The sequence below is a fragment of the Colius striatus genome, chromosome Z, assembly GCF_028858725.1.
Source record: "Colius striatus isolate bColStr4 chromosome Z, bColStr4.1.hap1, whole genome shotgun sequence".
In the NCBI taxonomy this organism is placed as follows: Eukaryota; Metazoa; Chordata; class Aves; order Coliiformes; family Coliidae; genus Colius; species Colius striatus.
The window spans coordinates 3,245,615-3,263,998 of NC_084790.1; the positions used below are offsets into that span (position 1 = coordinate 3,245,615).

General features: G+C 55.2%; 2 protein-coding genes across 2 annotated transcripts in view; both read left to right on the forward strand.

The window, feature by feature from the left end:
* ZNF385C (zinc finger protein 385C) overlaps positions 1 to 18,384 on the forward strand; it is a 102,673-nt gene that overhangs the window by 75,572 nt on the left and 8,717 nt on the right. Inside the window, exon 6 of the mRNA XM_062017561.1 lies at positions 13,662 to 13,804. Coding sequence (XP_061873545.1) covers positions 13,662 to 13,804 — 143 coding nt within the window. The remainder of the gene's footprint in view (positions 1 to 13,661; positions 13,805 to 18,384) is intronic.
* CZH17orf113 (chromosome Z C17orf113 homolog) lies at positions 2,075 to 6,940 on the forward strand. Its single transcript, XM_010205946.2, has 2 exons — positions 2,075 to 2,636; positions 5,236 to 6,940. Exons 1-2 carry the CDS (start codon positions 2,118 to 2,120, stop codon positions 6,766 to 6,768), a joined length of 2,052 nt encoding a protein of 683 aa, XP_010204248.2. The 5' UTR covers positions 2,075 to 2,117; the 3' UTR covers positions 6,769 to 6,940.

Here is an 18,384-nt window from a genome sequence, read left to right on the forward strand (position 1 = left end):
TGGCTGTTTTAAGCTGTAAAAGTTTTGCCCTCCCTCCGGGCAAGAAGAAAACTCCCATGAGGGTTGTGTCGCGGGGCTTCTCTCTGCTTCCTTGGAAGCATTTGTGGCTGACTGTGGTTAGAGCTGAGTTTTGGACTAGGAAGGCCGTACTCTGACTTGGGGTGCCCACTCTGGTCCGTCTGTTCCTGTCCCCTGCCTTTGCAAAACTGCCTCAAAGCTCCCGGTTTGCTAGGTACAGCACAGGGTGAGAGGGCTGGAAACAGAAGGGTCATGGTGAAGACATGTACACATGTTTGGGGAGCTGGGACAGGGCTGCTCAGGGGTGGCAGCAATGGGAAATATAGATGCTGAGGGTCCACCTTGTGCCAAGGGTCTACATCACACCATCCCTGCAGCACCCACCTCTGCAGGGTGAGGTATGCTGGCATGTGGGCTGTGGCCAGGCTTGGAGATGCCAGTGCTGCCTCCTCCTCTGCCAGCTCCTGCCTGGGGACTGGTGTTTTCCTCTCTGTACAGAGCTTCTTGGCCTCTGATGCTTTGGTCTTTTACCAGGTTGCTCGGGTTTCTGTGATGGAGAAGCAAAACAGGAGCACTGCTCCTGTCTGGTGTGGCAGGAGGCTTTGGCACGTCTGCCCTCCCTCAGGAGGAGGAGAGGGCTCCCTGAAAAGCTGGGTGCAACCAGAAGAAACACCCAGAGCTGGGGGAAGATTTAGGGCTCAGGGCTGGACCGCAAGGGACCAGCAAGGCAGCGAGCAAGGACGGGCACCTGCCCCTGGGCACCCAGGGGAAAATCCTGGGGCAGGAAACAACTGCTCCTTTCCCTCCTGCAGTCAATAAAGGACACTTCTTGACCCTGGGGAAGGGTTGTTGGATGAAGGGAGCCCCGTGGCTGTGATGCTGGCTGTCTGTAGTGCTGGAAACTCCACCTCTACCCGGCCAGCATCACCCAGGGCATCCCAAGGGGAACTCCTGCTCTGTTGGGAGTGGGTATTTGCAGCTCTGGGAGTTGGGATGTTGCTTTTAACACCTAAATCGTGAGGCTTCCAGCTTCTTCCTGAGGGCTGTCCTGATGGCTGTGGTGCTTGGGGGTTTGTTCTTTAGAAAAACCCCAAGTTCCTCATGGATTTCTCAGCAAGTCACGTGGACTGACTGTGTACCCTGGCTTATGCTGCCCTGAGTGTCCCTTTTCTTTCCTTTTTCCTCTGCATTTTAGTTCTTCCTCCATCCCCTGCACTGCGTTTTTCCTCCTCCTTTTCCTCTTCCCATCGCCTTTATCAAGGCTCAGTTTGGTTTCTCAGTCCAGTTCATGTAAGAATGCAAGAACTGGACTGAGTGGGACTTAAGTATAAGGAGGGAATTAGGTGGATGCTTAAATACTTCAGCTACATCCCTTAGATAAGCGTGTGAGTGCTCTGCAGCTTCTGGTTCCTGTAGGTGTTGGGAAACCCTGTCTGGAGTGGCTGCTGGGAAGGATGCTGGGCTGGCGGTGCAGAGCTCCAGCCCCACTGCCACGGGACGTGGGTTTGGCAGTTTCCTGAGACAGAGACAAGACAGGGAGGAACGAAAACGCCCGTGTTTCTGAGCTGTCCTCCCAGTCATCCTTGCTCAGCTCTGGGTCTCTGGCACTTGCTGTCAGCAGCGTGTGCTGCTCCTCATGAGGCTGAATCCTGCTTTTTAGGGGTTTGGTCCAAAGCCAACTTTGAACCTTCCACACTTCCCCAGCATCAGCTGCAGCATGATGCTCCACCCGGCGTGGTGGGAAGCATGGTTGGATATCCCCGTGACTCTGAGGAGAACCAGCGTGTCACCGGTCCCGCCGCTGACACCGAGAGCTGCCGGTGACACCAGCGAGGTGCTCGGTGGGTTCCCCCTGAGCGGTGCTGGGTGTGTGGCAGAGAGCACTGTGCCACCACAGCCCTTCATTAACAGCCGAGAGTAAACGGTGAGCGCAGGCTGAGGCTTTGCACGGCCCCTAATCCCTTTCCCTTGTGTCTCTTTCATCTCCAGTCGGACCAGGAGAGTTGTAATAGACCTTCTTACTAAATTAAATGTAGAGGCTGCTCCTCCAAGGCACGTTTCGGTTCAACCGTAGCGTTTGGTTTCCCAGCCACAGCGATATGGTGCCTCCAGGGAAAAAGCCAGCCGGGGAAACTTCCAATTCCAATAAAAAGTGTAAGCGCTATTTCAATGAGCACTGGAAGGAAGAATTTACCTGGCTGGAGTTTGACTATGAGAGGAAACTCATGTTTTGCATAGAGTGTCGTCAGGCGCTGGTGAAGAACAAGCACGGTAAAGCCGAGAATGCCTTTACTGTGGGCACAGACAACTTCCAGCGCCACGCGCTGCTGCGGCACGTCACCTCCGGCGCCCATCGCCAGGCGCTGGCGGTGAACAGAGAGCAGATGGCCTTCGAGACACGAGTCCGTGGCCACCCGGAGCTGCGCTCGCTCATCAAGGTGGAGGTGAACCCGGCGAAGGTGGCCGTCCTCACCACCGTCTACTGGATGGCCAAGGAGGAGATCCCAGATGACAAGTGTTCCTCCCTGCTCGACTTCCAGAAGTTCAACCTGTGCCAGGCGCTGCTGGCCTCTGAGCACAGCGAGTACTACCATCCTGGCAGCATCAGGGAGATGCAGGTGTGTATGCTGGGCTGTGCCTGCCCTCGGTGTGCCCGCTCCGGGGCTGGATGGTGCTGTGTGGCCGCCCGCCTGCACACGCTGCTTTCAGCGCAGCGGGGTGGGTGTCTGTGCCAAGGGGCTGTGACAGGGAGCTCCACATTTCGCAGCACCCCGTCGAGCATCGCCAGCGCCTGCTTGGCTTTGCTGCTTGTGCGAACAGGAGCCTTAAGCATGAGCTCCCGTCCTACAGGCACTGGTGAAAGGTGGTGGGGCAGGTGTGTGCTCTGCCTCACCGGGCCCAGAGTTGTGTTTGCAGTGGGAAGCACTGGATGCTCCCAGCAGCATCGGTTCTCCTCCTCCTCCACTCTGCCCTGCTGAGGCCTCATCTGGAGTCCTCTGTCCAGTTCTGGGCTCCCCAGCTGCAGAGGGACAGGGAACTGCTGGAGAGAGGCCAGCACAGGGCTACCGAGATGATTCAGGGGACTGGAGCATCTTCCTGATGAGGAAAGGCTGTGGGACCTGGGGCTGTTCAGGCTGGAGAGGATAAGGCTGAGAAGAGCCCTTATCAATGCTGAGCCATCCCTAAAACACAGGTGTTGAGCGGATGAGGATGGTCATTTTTCTGTGGTGGCCAGTGAGAGGACAAGGGGTAACAGGCACAAGCTGGAACACAAGAGGTTTGGCTGGAACACAAGGAAAAACTTGTTTGGTGCTGAGGTGAGGGAGCCCTGGCCCAGGCTGCCCAGGGAGGGTGTGGAGGCTCCTTCTTGGGAGGTTTCCAAACCCACCTGGACACGTTCCTGTGCCCCCTGATCGAGGGAAACCTGCTTTAGCAGGGAGTTGGGCTGGATGAGCTCTGCAGGGCCCTTCCAACCCACACCTTCCTGGGATTGTATGAGCAGCCCGGGAGGACAAGCTGGGTGCTGAGGCAGGCAGGAGGCTGAGAAGGGAACTGGTGTCCCTGGCTCACAGGCAGAGCAGGGACTGGAGCCTCTGCGTTAGCATTTGCTGGTGGGCAGACCTCCATCCTCCACCTTGGGCTGCTCAGTGCATCCCTGTGACACCAAGGTACATCCATGATGTGCTTGGGACCGTTGGCCAGCTCCACAAAGCCAGGTTGCTCCAGGCTGTGCTCTCATCCCACAGTGAAGTTGAGTGATGGGCCTGTTCTTGGCACCCTCTTGGTGTCACTCCCTGGTGTGACACACCAAGAGAAGGCGATGGGCTCCATCGAAAGAGCTTCAGGCTTGTGGTCACACGTGCACCCTGAGGTGCAGGAAGAGCACCCTCTCCTGTCTGAGCCTGCCAGGCTGCTTAAGGACAAAAGCTCAGGAGTTCAGTTAGCACACAAGCACTGTGGGTATTCCCTCAACCGGCCTAAACTTGAGTGATCAGGAAGGTCAAGCAGCCAGAGAATTTAGAAAGGATTTCCTTGATTTTATAACTGCTTCATGCCTGTTAAAACCAGATTAAAAATTTAGTGAGCCTTGGCTGTTTGCCAGGCTTTTTAGGTCTATAAAGAGCCTTATTTTGCTGCAGATAGAAGAAATCCACTAATTAGGTGTCTGAAAGTTTTACTTGCAGCACTGACAGACAGCAAGGAAGTTTTCCCAGGGCGTTCTCCTGAAATGGGGAAAAACCGAGTAGGGAAGGAGAAGATGCCTTGAAGTTTTGCTGCTGTTCCTACCTGTGCTGTAAAGCAGGAATGTAATGGCTGAGTTTTGTACCCAGGTGTTGGCTTGCTGTTGTCTTGCCCCACTGCCTGCACAGGCTGGGTCTTGGGAAACCAAGGGATGGGGCAGCAAGCTGCCCTGGTGGCATTCAGTCCTGCTGAAGCTGTGGGGCTTCTGCCCCTATCTCAGGGCAAGGACCCCCAGGCTCTCTGCAGCTTCCTTCAGTGCTTGGACTGCAGGCCACGAGCGGGAGGAGACAGTATGTTAGAAAATGTTGGCCAGCAGGGCGAGGGACAGGGAAGTGCTGGAGAGAGGCCAGCAAAGGCCACCAAGATGATCAGGGGACTGGAGCATCTTCCTGATGAGGAAAGGCTGCGGGACCTGGGGCTGTTTAGTCTGAAGAAAAGACTGAGAGGGGGCTTTATCAACACTTGCAAGATGGGTGTCAGGAGGATGAGGCCAGTCCTTTGTCTGTAGTGGCCAGTGATAAGACAAGGGGTAATGTACACAAGCTAGAACGTGGGAAGTTCCACTTGAACACGAGGAGAAACTTCATTACTGTGAGGGGGCCCTGGCACAGGCTTCCCAGGGAAGCTGTGGAATCTCCTTCTCAGGAGGTTTGCAAACCCACCTGACCGAGGGGAACCTGCTTGAGCAGGGGGTTAGGCTGGATGAACTCAGGAGGTCCCTTCCAGTCCCCACCATTCTGGGACTCTGTGGAAAAAAAAGGGTTTCCAGCTCATGTACGAACTTGTATGTCCAGGTTGCCTAAGGGCTCTTCTCCAGCTGGGGACCTTGCACTGCTACTGGGGAGACCCGAGGGTGGGAGCCTCGCAGCTCACTTTGCACCAGGTGCTGTACATCTCCCGCCTGCTTTTGAAGTTCATTTGTGTTTCTCTTTCCCCCACCCCGCCTGCCCTGTGCACCTTCTTGAACTGGCTCAGGCAGCGATCGCCAAAGTCCTGCACAACGAGGACAGGCACAGGATAAAAGCCTCGCCGTTTGTCGGGCTGGTGGTGGACGAGACGGTGGACATCCTGCAGCACCGCAGCCTGGCCATGTTCACCACCACCATCTCCCCCTGCAATGGGCAGACCTCTGCCACCTTCCTGGGGAGCTTCGAGCTGCCCGCCGGCGAGGCCTCCACGGTGGCGGGCAAGGTGGGCGAGGTGATGCGCTCCTTCGGCATCCCCACCATGAAGATGACGTGGCTCAGCGCCGACAGTGCCTCGCTGATGGCCGAGCGGCTGAGCGGGGTGGGCACCGCGCTGAGCTCCGTCTGCCCGCTCCTCATGGAGATGCACTGCCTGTCCCACGGCAGCTCCCTGCTGTCGGCCGACAGCGTCGTCAGCATCGAGTACCTCCAGAAATATGAGACCACGGTGGACGCCGTGTACAGGCTCTACTCCAGCTTCAGGGGGGGAAGCAGTGGCTTGCAGGAGCTGCAGAGCGTCCTGGACCTCTGTGGGATAGACCTCAGGAGCCCCAAAGCCATCCACTGGACTTCTGTTTTCCCAGCTGTGGAAGCCATCGATTCCTCGTGGCCCACGCTGGTGCTGCTGCTGGAGAGCGAGGCGGAGCGGTCGCCCGTGGCCCACGGGCTCTGCCAAGAGCTCAAGAAGTTCCAGTTTGTGGCCTTCACCAAGATCCTCCTGGATGTCCTCCCCATCTTCCAGAAACTCAGCCGCCTCTTCCAGATTGAGGACTTTGACCTCTCCATCCTGAAGCCCATCGTCTCCGCCACCGCTACCACCCTGCAGGCCCAGAAGAGTGCCAGCGGCCAGAACCTCCAGGAGTTCCTCAACGAGATGAACGAGCACCCGCGGGATGACCGGGAGGGCGAGAGCCGCCTTTACTACAAGGGTGTCGAGCTGGCCAACTGCTCCAAAGTGCACCTGAAGCATTTTGAGTGCCTGAAGGAGCGCTACCTGGAGAGTGTGAGGGTCAACCTGCTGGACAGGTTTCCCAGCAGCATCCTGGAGGCCATCAGCTCCTTCTCGGTCATCTTCAACCCCAAGTGCTACCCTCAGTCTTTGGAGGACCTTGGCAGCTATGGGGTCAGCGAGCTGAATTTCCTCCTGCAGGCTTACTCCCGGGTGGTGGTGAGCGAGAGGGCCCTGAGCGATTTCCCCCTCTTCAAGAGGATTGTCTTCAGCCTCAGCCAGCTCTCCTTCAAGGACCTCTGCATCAAGCTGGTCTACAGCAACTCCGAGATGCATGAGCTCTTCCCGGACTTTGCCGTCCTCGCAGCCATCGCCTTGGCCTTGCCACTGGGCTCGGTACTCACCGAGAAGATCAGCCGTGGCCGGGAGCTGCTGAAGCGCGGCCGGTCGCGGCACACCAAGGGCGAGGGGTTCTCCGACCTCATGAAGATCGCCATCGACGGGCCGGCCATCAACGAGTTTGACTTTGCGTTGGCCATTGAGTACTACGAGAGCATGAGGGAGTCTGGCTTCATCGTGGCGCAGGTGAAGTGAGAGGTGGCTGGTGAAGGCTGCGGGCAGCCCCCAGGTCATGCCACCTTTCCCCATCGCTGGTCACTGCCAGGGCCAGGCGGCCAGCGGTGGCTGGTGACCTGCTCCATTGCTGGGAAGAGAAAACGGGATCCTTCACCATGCTGATCCCACAGCCACCCTTCCCTCACCCCCAAAACCTCTCTGAGTTGGCCTGGATTTAGAACCACCTGAAATCCGAAATTGCCATGAGGATTCGCCACGGTTTGGGCTCAGCCTGAGCATCCAGGACAGGGTATTTTTGCAAGAGTTTGTTTTGGGGAGGTGAAGGCAAACCTCTTGAGCTCAAGTGTCACACTGCCTGGGCACAGTGATACCCAGCAGCTTTTACTTAATGCTCTGCAAAAGAAAAAACCCCACCCCAAACATCTGATTTTTGTTTGGTTTGGAGCCTCGAGAACGAACGCAGAAAAGGCTGCACATCTTCCTAACTCTGTGGCAAACCCCAAAATGCCTGGTGGTGCCTTGTTGGAGTCCCTTGCAGACAGCACAAGGATATTTTTAGCAGTGGCGTCAAGTCCTGATCGTTTGAAGAGGTTTAGAGGGTGATGTTGTAATCACTGAGGAGACAGTAACTTCTAAATGCATCGTTGTGTATATATGTGTATGTGTATATATATACATATGAATATATATAAAAATATATATATTTAAAAGTTTATCTTAATTTTCCTAGTATTTAAAGTACAAATATATCTAAAAGGACAGAATAAATTATAAGCAAGGGTCCAAAACTAATAAATAGCAAACTCCAGGTCTTTCCAAAGTGTCGTCACCTGCCTACGCTCCCTTTGCAGGCTTAGAAAAGAGTCTTTTTAACATATGCTTTTGGGACAAACCTGAGCTGTTTAGCTGGTGTTTTTCCCTTTAAACATTCCTTTTACCCCTGAAGTGAGTGAAGCTGTCGGGAGCCCTTGGTGAGGGGAGTCTGCGTGTGTGTGTCTGTGATGGCTGAGCAGGGCAGTGGTGCCACGGGGCACAGGTGGGTGTTGCAGGGCTTCTCTGGGTTTAGCTCAGAGGGATATTGTCTTCGATTCTGTCAGGGTGAGAAGACCCTTCTGACATGATTTTAACCTGCAGTAAAGCCTGAAGCATCATGTCGGTTTAACCTGGAGCACCGGATCCTCCTGTGGGATTTGGCTCCGCTCCTTCCCTGGGTAAGTTCACTCTGTCCCACAGACACAGAGTCCATGTCTGGCGGGATTTGACCCCAGTGTCCATAATGCTGGCGGTCCCTGGTGATCCTGTGCAGTTGCCTCCGGCTGAAGGCAGCACAGAAGGGCTGTGGGAGATGTCTGGCTCTCTGCTCCCCCTCCTCCTTGGCAGCAGGACAGTCCTCTGCCCCATCCTTTGCTCATAGACCACCCTTCAGCCCTGGAGGGGGTCCAAGGGGTGACACAACCCCCAGAGCAGTATATCTCCTCTGTGCTGGGGTCTCTCTGTTGTGGTCTCTCTGACCCAGCAGGTTCCACACCCCAGACCCCCATGTTGGATGTACAGATGGGGTGTCTGGGGGTGCCTGGCAGCATCTCACAGGCTCCCACGGGCACACTGTGTTTGTGGTGGATGCAGGGAAAGATGGATTTCTGTCCTTGGGGCTGGTGGCAGGTGACTGCTGACAGCACAGCATCCATGTCCTGGCTGGTGTATGAGGCACAGACACTGGTTTAACAGCAGCATGTGTACGTGAAGGCTGCTCGCTCACAAGCATCCCCCAGTTAAGGTTTGTGGGTCTGGCTGTGCCTTTGTTCTGCAAGCTAGCTGCTTTCTGATCAAACCACATGTGGAGAGGAGGCAGCTGTGGCTGTGTCAAGCTGCAAATGGGAGGATTTAGGAAGGAGGTGCTCTCAGTATGCACTGTCCTCGTGTTCCCAAGGAGGCTGGGAGCTGGTGTCAGTGCCAGAGCATGTTGGGCAGAGCATCTCTGCAGCCCTGGGCAAGGGGAGGCCTTGGCCTTTCCTTCCTGTGGAAGCTGGGCAGGATGCACGTTGCTAGGGCTGGCACTGCTGCAGGGATGTCAGAGCCTCAGAGCAAACCCACCGTGCCAGGGTAGCCACGGCATCGCTGTCTCCAGGGCCAGCAGATCTGCGTCACTGCAGTCCAGGTTGGGTTTGTTGGGTCTGGTTGCTCTGGGAGTCCAGCGTGGTGCAATCTGTTCATTCCTAGTCCAGACCTTAAGCAGTGCTGGGGCTGCTCTGGTGCTGCAGTCATGGTCCAGTGCTGCTCTTCTGCCAACAGCCTTTAGCATCAGGGAGCACACACACGTTTCCCAGAGAGCCTCCTGGAAAGAGCTGGAGTGAATTCAGCTGAGACAAAAAGCTTTAAAGCTCTGAGTAAGGAATTTGAGACGCCACCAAAACTTGTTGAGCACACCTACCAAATGGGAGGGAGCCAGGCTGCTTCAGTGTGATCAACAGCTCTCGTCTCCATCTGTCCTGTGCAGACTCTGCACCAGATGCTCTTGCGAGCGTCTGCAGAGATGGGTCCTTGGCAGATTCTTGTGTCAATATGAAAACCCACAGTGTTGTCCCTGCTGCTTTCAAAGGTGGTTTTCCGAAGGCTGAAACATAAGTGGTGATTTGCCTTGCAGAGGAACCTGGGAGAAAACCCACTGCAGATGTGTGTGTAGTTGCTGTGTGGAGCAAAGGGATGAGAGGGCACCATCAGGGAACCGTGGCCGGGTGTTGTCCTGGATGGGCTTGGTTAAATGAAAGGCTGAAATATTCCAAGGGACTCCTCTGAGAGTTGTGTGCCTGCAGGACTGGAGTTGGGCTGAGCTGCAGAGGCTGGGAAGGGGCTGAGCTGCTGGCTGTAGACCAAGACCTAGGCAGAGGACACGCAGCACCGCAGCAGTGATGCTGTGTGGTTTGGCATCTTTTGGTCAGGCCTGGGTGCTGTTAAGAATGTCTGTGCACCCTCCCTGCAGGCTGGAGTGGGTGAAGGGACCTCCAGGCTGCAGCAGATATCTGTGTTGGCAACACAGGACACTTGCCAGGAACGTGGGGCTCTTGTTCTCCCCTCTGAAATACTCTGCAGAGCCCCAAATACATCCCGTCCCAACAGGACCCGTGGTGCAGGAGCCAGGGGTGTTTGCTGCACAGATGAGGACTCCTGACGAGAGGAGAGATAAAGACAGTGCTGTGGCAGAGGATGGCCCTGCTTCAGAGCTGCAGACTGAGCATCTGGAGATGCCATTCACCAGCAAAGGCCACCCTGCCAGCAGCCATGTCCATCACCTCGGGTAAGGTCGTGTCATTCTATACAGACCTGGGGGCCCTGCCACTCTCCCCAGAGCAAATCCCCTTAATTAAGTGTCTAATTAATACCTAAAAATACAGCCTGCAGCTGCTGCCGGAATCTGCCCTGCAGCAAAGGTAAGGCAGGAGCCTCAGCAGCATGGCCCCATGACCTTGGGAAGGTGCCCCAAGAGCATCATGTGGTACCCTGGTGGGGTGCTACAGCAGAGGAGGTGGCTTACTCCTTGCCCAGGAGCTTCTCTTGCCTGCCCTCTCACTGCTTATACTGTCTTCAGTGTTGAGCCCCTCACTGTCAGAGGGACACTGAGGGGCTGGAGCATGGCCAGAGCAGGGCAGCGGAGCTGGGGAAGGGGCTGGAGCACAAGGGTGCTGGGGAGGGGCTGAGGGAATGGAGGTGTTCAGCCAGGAGAAGAGGAGGCTGAGGGGAGACAGGAGCACTCTGCAGCTCCCTGACAGGGGGCTGTTGCCAGGGATTGGTCTCTTTTCTCCAGTAACAAGTGACAGGGCAAGAGGAAACGGCCTCAAGTTGCCCCAGGGCAGGTTGAGATTGGAGCTGAGGCAGAACTGTTTCCCTGAGAGGGGTGTCAGCCCCTGTGCCAGGCTGCCCAGGGAGCTGGGGCAGTGCCCAGCCCTGGGGGGATCCCAAAGCCGTGGGGCTGAGGTGCTGAGGGCTGTGGGTCAGTGCTGGGCTGGGCAGGGTGAGGGCAGGGCTGGGACTGCAGCAGCTTCAAGGGCTTTTCCAGCCAAAACAATTCCATGATTCTTATGCTTCTGTGATCATCTGAGGTTCAGGCAAACCGAAGCTGATGGTGACTTTGTCCTTGTGCTGTGTGGCTACTGCTCATCCCTTCCAAGGCCAGCACTGGGTTTTCTCCTCTCAGGGTGCCTGAACAACAGTGATGCTGTCAGAGGCTTCCAGCCCTTTCCTGCTCCTGGGGATCTTGTCTATTTCCATGGCAAAACTGAGAGGGAAAGATCCTACCCCCTCCCAGGTCGTGCCTTGGCTGGGGCTTCCAGACCTGTTTTACCCACAAACTGCAGTCCCAGCCTAGAAATAATCCACAAATGTGGGCTCAAGGACATGCCAAAGCGCTTTGGCATATTGCACCCTTGCTGTGTGGGTGGGCAGCAGCTGCTGAAGACCACAACCATCCCTGAGAGCCCATGTCCCCCCTCCACCATCCCTGGGCCACATGCCCACCCAGCAGAGGAGCTTCTCCCTGCAGACCAAACCCCTCAGCCACAGGGCCAGGCAGCAGCATCGGGGTTTAGCTGACATGTCGGTGTGTGACAAGCTGCAAACTCCATTTATCCACTTACTGATGACAGGGGCAGAAGCATTTGCCTGGGCTCTTGTTCTTCCCAGTGGTAAACAGAGTATATTTGGGGTGATTTTTTTGTGTTAAACCAATGCAAAGCACCCTGACAAAGGCAAGCAGAAACCCTTCCAATCCATCCCCGAATGCCTTTGCTGCGCCTGCTGCTCTCCGCAGGGTCGTGGCTGCACGTTGTGGGCTGGGGGGAGAAGGTCCCTGGGGGCTGCCAGCCCCGTCCTCTCAGATGATTTGATGCAGAAATACCGTTTCACGCCTCAGAAGGTTAATTATGCGCCGCTCACCCATTTCTGCTTGCTTTCACTTGCTTTTGCTCCCCTTCCCTCGCCGCTGTAAGTTTCACAGATTCCCCTTCTGGGCCACTCTGGAATTAACTCGATCCGTGCACGCCTGATGAAGCAAAATGTGATTTTTTGCCCCGGGGTCAGGCCTGACTCAGGGACGGCTCTGATGCTGCTGAAGAGCCGCCCGTGTGCGCTCTCCCAGAAAGAGGTCATTGTTGCCCGCGGGGGCTCGTGAGGCGGGTGCTCGCTGCTCAGATGCAGACACAGCTTTCAAACTTGGGGTTTCAGCTCCTGTTGTCTCGGCTCCTGCACCAGCCTGGGTCTTGACAAGGGGAGGGTTGAGTGTAGAGCAAGGAAAAAAAGCAAAAGCATAGTGGGAGAAGAGCACCAGCCCCGCTGCTGGGGTTGGGGCATGGGGAGGCTGGAGAGGGGCAAGTGCTCGGTGTCGGTTTGTTCTGGCTCCTGGTTGTTGTTTCTGCTGTGGGACCATTCGTCCCCCTTGGGCACCAGCCACTTTTATTCCTCATGAGGGACTGACACTGTTCCCAGGTGGGTAGTGGGCTGGAGTTGTGTTGCCTTTGAGGTGGAAAAGAACCCAGAAATCCAGCCTAGAGAGGCCTGAGGGGGGATCTCATTAACGCTTAGAAGCGTGTAAAAGACACTTGTCAAGAGGATGGGGCCCAGTAACAAGACAAGGAGTAATGAGCAAAAGCTGGAACACAAAAAGTTCCATTTAAACACAAGGAGAAACTCCTTTGGTGCTGAGGTGAGGGAGCCCTGGCCCAGGTTGCCCAGTGGAGGGTGTGGAGGCTCCTTCTCAGGAGGTTTCCAAACCCACCTGGACACGTTCCTGTGCCCCCTGAGCGAGGGGAACCTGCTTTAGCAGAGGGGTTGGGCTGGATGAGCTCTAGAGGTCTCCTCTAAGCCCCACCATCTTGTGAATCAAATTAAAAACAAAGGAACACTGTCCTTGTTCTTGTTCCAGACAGAGGGACGTGGCTGCAGAGGTGAGCTGGAGGAGGGAGAAGGCGTGAAGCCATGCAAGATGTGAAGGGGCTTTTCTGGCTTACAGCGTTTTGAAACCTTTTCCTGCTTACCATGTTTTATTCATTCCTTTGTTTATTTAACTTTCCCCCTGCTCTTAGAGCTCTGCACGGGTGCTGGAGCCCAGCCTGGGCCCTCCGTGAGTCTGAGGGTGGTTTAGCAGCCTGAGGATGGATGAGTCCGAGCGGAAAACCGCTGCCCTCAGGCTGGGATGGGAAGAGGGCTGGAGACAGAGCCCTTTTGTCAGGCCTTCCCTTCTTCCCAGGAGGGTTTTTGTTTTGAACAGGAGATGGTTAATAACTCCAGGCTGTTTTAAAGTCACCCGCCGAAGCTCGTGGTCAGTTTGCAGGGGACCGTGTGAGGCAGGAGCCAGCGGGTTGTGGAGAGGAAGCCCATCCCTGAGGCCTTCCACCCAAAATACCCGTGGAGGGGTAAAACTGGGGTGGCTACGTGGTTTGGATGGTCTCAGGGACACCCTAAACTCACCACCTTTGCAAAGCTGTGGTGGGGGATGCACAGCCCTCTGCCCCTACCCGGTGCTCACTGAGGTGCTTTGGGGCTGGGGTGTTCACAGCCAATAAACCACCATCCCTGGTGAAGAGTCCCTGTGGTGGTGGTGTGGGAGAGCCCAGAGCTGTGTGGGCTCCTGTGGGAGAGCCCAGGAAAGGAGCTGTTTCCCCACGGGAGGTTTTGATGCCTTTCAGAGGGTTTAAAGTGAACTCCTGCTTGTGTCAATGCTCTAACACAGAGATGGCTGCGTTTGGCTTTAAACTGGGTTGCTGGTTTTGAGCCCAAAAGGCAGAGGCATGCCTTGGGTCACCCTGAGCTGGGACCTGTTGCTGAGGAGGATCTGGAGCAAGGTCCCTGCATGATGTCCTCCTCTACTGCGAGCAGTGGTCATCAGTGCTAACGTTGCTCTTTCCCTTCTGCCTGCCCAGGTCCCTCCGGACACAGCAGCCCCCTCTTAGCGTCGTTGCCCATCCCTGGCCGTCCCCTCCATCCCCCCTTGGACATCAAGCACTTTCTGACCTTCAGGCTCAACGGGACGTCACCGCTCAACCTCTTCCCCAACTTCAACACGGTGAGTCCTCAGGGGTGGGTGGGCATCAGCTGCCAGACCCCTCCTCTCCCAAGCAGTCCTCCTTCTGCACAACACCACTCCTCAAAACCTAACAGGCAATTTCTGCCTTAATTACCAAGGTCTTTGTCTGCTGGGTGCTGGTGTGATGTGCTCACCCTGCCCTTAGCTCAGAGCAGTTCCTGCCCAGCCATCACCCTTGTATACCAGCGTTAAAAAGACGGTTCGTTTGAACCAAGATCAATTGGATTTTGTTCCTGGGATCAGTGGTAATAAAGTAGCTCTGGAGAGCAGTTCATTAGTGGAGAAAGATAAAGAAAAGGAAAGAAGGAGAAGATGTAAAAGGATATGTGGGACGTGCTGTGGTGTGGCTGTGGATGTTGAGTGAGCCCCGTTGCTGTAGGACTTCTCCCACAGCCTCCTTGGGCTCAGGGTCCCCAACCTTGAACCATCAGGCCAAGTGCTTGGGTTATGCATTACATGTGGCTCTCTAGAGGTGTTCTGTTACACATACAAATCAACATGGATGCAGCCAAAGATATAACGCAGCATCTCAGGTGAGGAGTGGTGTTTTCCTGGCTCTGTGATGCTCTTCCCAGGCTGATCTGAACTCCATGAGGTCTCATCTTCCTGGGCACCAGCCTCTATGCTTCTTGCTGAAGGAAGAGATGGGGTCTGCTCCAGGAGTCCCTCTCTTGCCATGTTTTGTGTCCCTGCCTCAGTGTTTCCCTGGCTCCTGGCATTGCTGAGGAGCAGGTTTTGCTCTGCCAAGGGGCAGCACCAGTGGGGAGTGGGACCCAGGGCTGCCACCCCCAGCTCTCTCCCAACAGAGTGGGTGTTTCTGAGTTTGTTAAATGCCTGGGTTCATTTTCCCTTGTGAGCCTGGAATCGGGACTTTCCTGAGCTCCCTCCCCACTCGCTCACTGGCCTTTTGTAAGTGGCTTTGAGATTAAACATGCTCGGAAGGTGCAAATTATCACTGAGATCTTCAAAGAGGGCTGTGGAAATTAAGTGCAGGGTTCCTGTTGCGGTTGAATGGGATTCAGACATCTAACTCCTTTAAGCTCTTTTGAAATCCCAGCTCTAGCCATCTCTCCCCTGTGCTAACAAGCAGAAACATAGGAGAGGAGGATTTACTCCTTTTTTTTTTTTGCTGCCATTAATGTTGCTGCTCTTTGTCTGGGCTCCTTTTTTTAGTCATTGGAGTCAGTAGCTAACTTGAACCAGACCCCATTGTTTGTTCTGCTTGGCTCCTGCCTGCCCCTGCCTTGGCATGTGTTCCCCAGAGTTGTGTTGCTTTAAAAAAACCCCCAACAATAATTTGGGAAAGTGAAGCTCTTGCACTTGCTGGAGCTGCACAGCCTCACCGTGCTGCTGCTGCTGCTGCACTCGATGGGGACTTCTCTGTCCCAGAGGCTCACTTGGATGTTTAGTCTCTTCTCTCATTAATGAATGATAGGACATGAGGAAACGGCCTGAGGTTCCCCAGGAGAGGTTTGGATTGGAGCTGAAGAAGACTTTTTTCCCTCAGAGGGTTGTCAGCCCCTGTGCCAGGCTGTCTAGGGAGGTGAGGGAGTCCCCAGACCTGGAGAGATCCCAAAGCTGTGGAGCTGAGGTGCTGGGGGCCGTGGGTTAGTGGTGGGCTGGGCAGGGTGAGGGCAGTGGTTGAGCTTTGTGTTCTCTGATGGAAATGCTAGGGGAAGCTGTCCTGGCACCTTGAATTAATTGCACCAAGCTCAGACTCGAGCTTTGTGTGTGATTTTTGCTGATCCAAACCATGTCTGATCGTCAGGAGAGGCGAGCTGTGCCTTCAGGATGCATTTTTGCTGGAGAGGCATCCTCAGGTTGGAGGTGCCAGAGCTCAGCATCTTGCCCAGGCAGGCAGCTTTATAGGGAGCCAGAGCAGAGCCCTGTCCTCACAGAGTGCAGGACTCAGACATTGCTGTGCCTTGGAGCCAGGCTGGTTGCTCCTTACTTCTCTGCCCAAGTAACCATGATGCTAAGTCAAGGACTGCACCTGGCAGCTGAGCCCCGGGGGCAGTTTTGTGAAGGGAGTGTATCAGTCAGGATATTGTGCTTTTTGAGAGAGCTGCTGCATCTCAGTTGCTATAAAAAGCAATCAGAGGGCTTGCTTTCGCTTATCCTGTGTTGCTGGCGATGCTGTGCAGGATTTGGAGTTGCCCTGCAGAGCAGGAGCCGTTTGCAACTGCTCAGCAGAACACTTTGCACTATGAGCAGGTCACAAGGCTCTCATGAACCCAGCAGATGTTTTACTCTGGAGCAAATGAAACCTTTCCAAGCTGAGCTCTGCTGCCACTTAAAGCAACAACAGGGGAAAAACCTAAACCCTAATGCAACTCAGAAGACATGTTTCATGCTCGAACGGCCCTTTCCAGCTCTTGGGATGGCTGCAAATCCCCAGGAGCCAGCAGCTCCTTGCAAAACCATGGCATGAGATGCAATCTGAACTGATGCTGTGTCCCTGTGAATTCCCCTTTCTGACCTCAGTGGCAGGCAGGGAGCTCAGCACAGGGAGCTCTATTTTTATCAGTAGGAACATCCAGGGATAAATAAAGTAATGTGAGTCAATAAGAATTGACTACAAAGCTGAGATCTTTATTCTCCAAGTGTGTGGTGCCCAAAGCCTACCCCTGCTGTCGGGTTAGCTCTGCTGGAAACTGCCAGGAGGAGCCTCGACCCGTCTGGCTCCGGGCGCAGGTATGTACCACAGCGGCACAGACCCTCACCAGCCCCGAGGGAGACCTGGGGAGGGGAGGTTCCTATCTGAAATAGCAGCAAGTGTGTACATTGAGAAGAAGCTGATGGTGTATTTCAATGTGGAGAGAAACCCAAGAGCTCTCAGGTGGCATCCAAGCTACGGATAGGCTCAGTGCTGTGTGCTGGGTAGAGCTAGGCTGGGCTTCCAAAAGCAGCTGTGAGCACACCATGCTCAAGGGGTCTATGGTGAGGGGTCTTTTGGACCCCAGGTGGGTTGCTGAAGGCTTTTCAGGATGTGGCACTTGCGTTTGCTTTGGGATATCTGGAGCAATGGTGGTCACCAGCTGCAGGATGCGTGGGGCTGCAGTGAGGAGTCAGATTTTGAGTGTGCTGGGTAGGTTTTGGGTGTGCTCATGAGGAACTCATGGCTGTTGTGCCTGCCTGGGGTGGTCACAGGCAGCTCAGATGCTTGGATGGACACAGGGCCTCTCTGTGAGGCCAAACAAAGGGGGCTTGGCAAAAATGTGTGGGAGGTAAAGGCTCATCACCTTATGCCATGGGAGGATGAGGGAGCCCTTTTCTGGGGGGCTACCACCCTAGAGTCAGTGCCCAACCATAGGCTCAGTGCCACTGGCACCTCTGGCAGGTTCAGGTTCAGGCCAGGATGGTCCCCAGCCACCTTTGCATGCTTATGCCAGCATCTCCTTTCCCTCTGCATCCTCCTCTGCCCCCCACCCTGCTCGTGATGCAGTGCTGGGGGTTGGGATGGACTGATGGGAGCCATCCGGGCTCGGTGGGAGCCACCAGCCAGTCCCTGTCAGCTGATGCTGCTTTGCAGGTGAGAGCTGTTTTTCTTTCCTTTGCATGCAAAAGATGGATGTTTCTCTTGGAAAGAAGTACTGGCCCTGCTTCTACCCCCTTCATCCCATAGGGATGCTGCCCGTGGCACATGGCAATGTTTGTCATCAGGGGTAGAGCAGCATCTTTGCCGTCTGCAGCTTCTTCCAGGTCTCTGCCGAACCCCAAAAAATGCCTTCTTCACTTATACGCCAGATAAGCGAGTGAAATTTCATAGCAAACAGGCACTTCATTAATCACCTGCTCTTACCATTCTGCTCACTCCTGGAAAGGAATTTGGGGTCTTGATAATGGCTCCGTTGTCCAGGCATGTGCCTCGAAGACTGATGCACCTGTCTCAGCAACGAAATAGCTTTGCAGAGAAATACGATCGCCTGAAAACCCAAGGCTCTACTGACAGCAGGGCTCAGATAAGATAATCTTCCTGTGCCACAGGGCAGGGGAACAATGCTTGCATTATAGATTACAGCCACGCTCAAACAAAGGGGTTATTCTTATTTTCCACCCCTCCTCTTAATAAATGCATTTTGTTTAAAACAATTATGGCTTTTCGAACAAGGTTTGCTGCCTGGGCTGAGGAATGACACCGAGCCCTGGGGCGAGACGGAAGCGACGAGGGTTGTCATCAGCCTGCACGCATCTGCCTCGCCAGCAGCCCTGTGTGCTGCCTGGCCACAAATGGGCTCGTGGAAAGACAAGCCACTAGCCTTGGCATTCAGGCAAAAGGCACACCTGACTGGCTCTGGGGCAGCCTGAGCTGGCTTTGTGCAGGCATCATGTCTCGGGCGAGCTGTGCACGTGGCTGTGGGCAGCACTGTCTCTCCTGCCCGGGTCCCTGCGTGGGCTGGGCAGTGGTCTGTGGGCAAGCAGCAGGCACACCTGGATCTGTGGGCTGGGCAGCGGCTCATGGGCAAGAAAAACAGGCATATGTGGCTCTGTGGGCTGGGCAGTGGTCTGTGGGCAAGCAGCAGGCACACATGGATCTCTTGAGAGTTGGGCAGACAGGA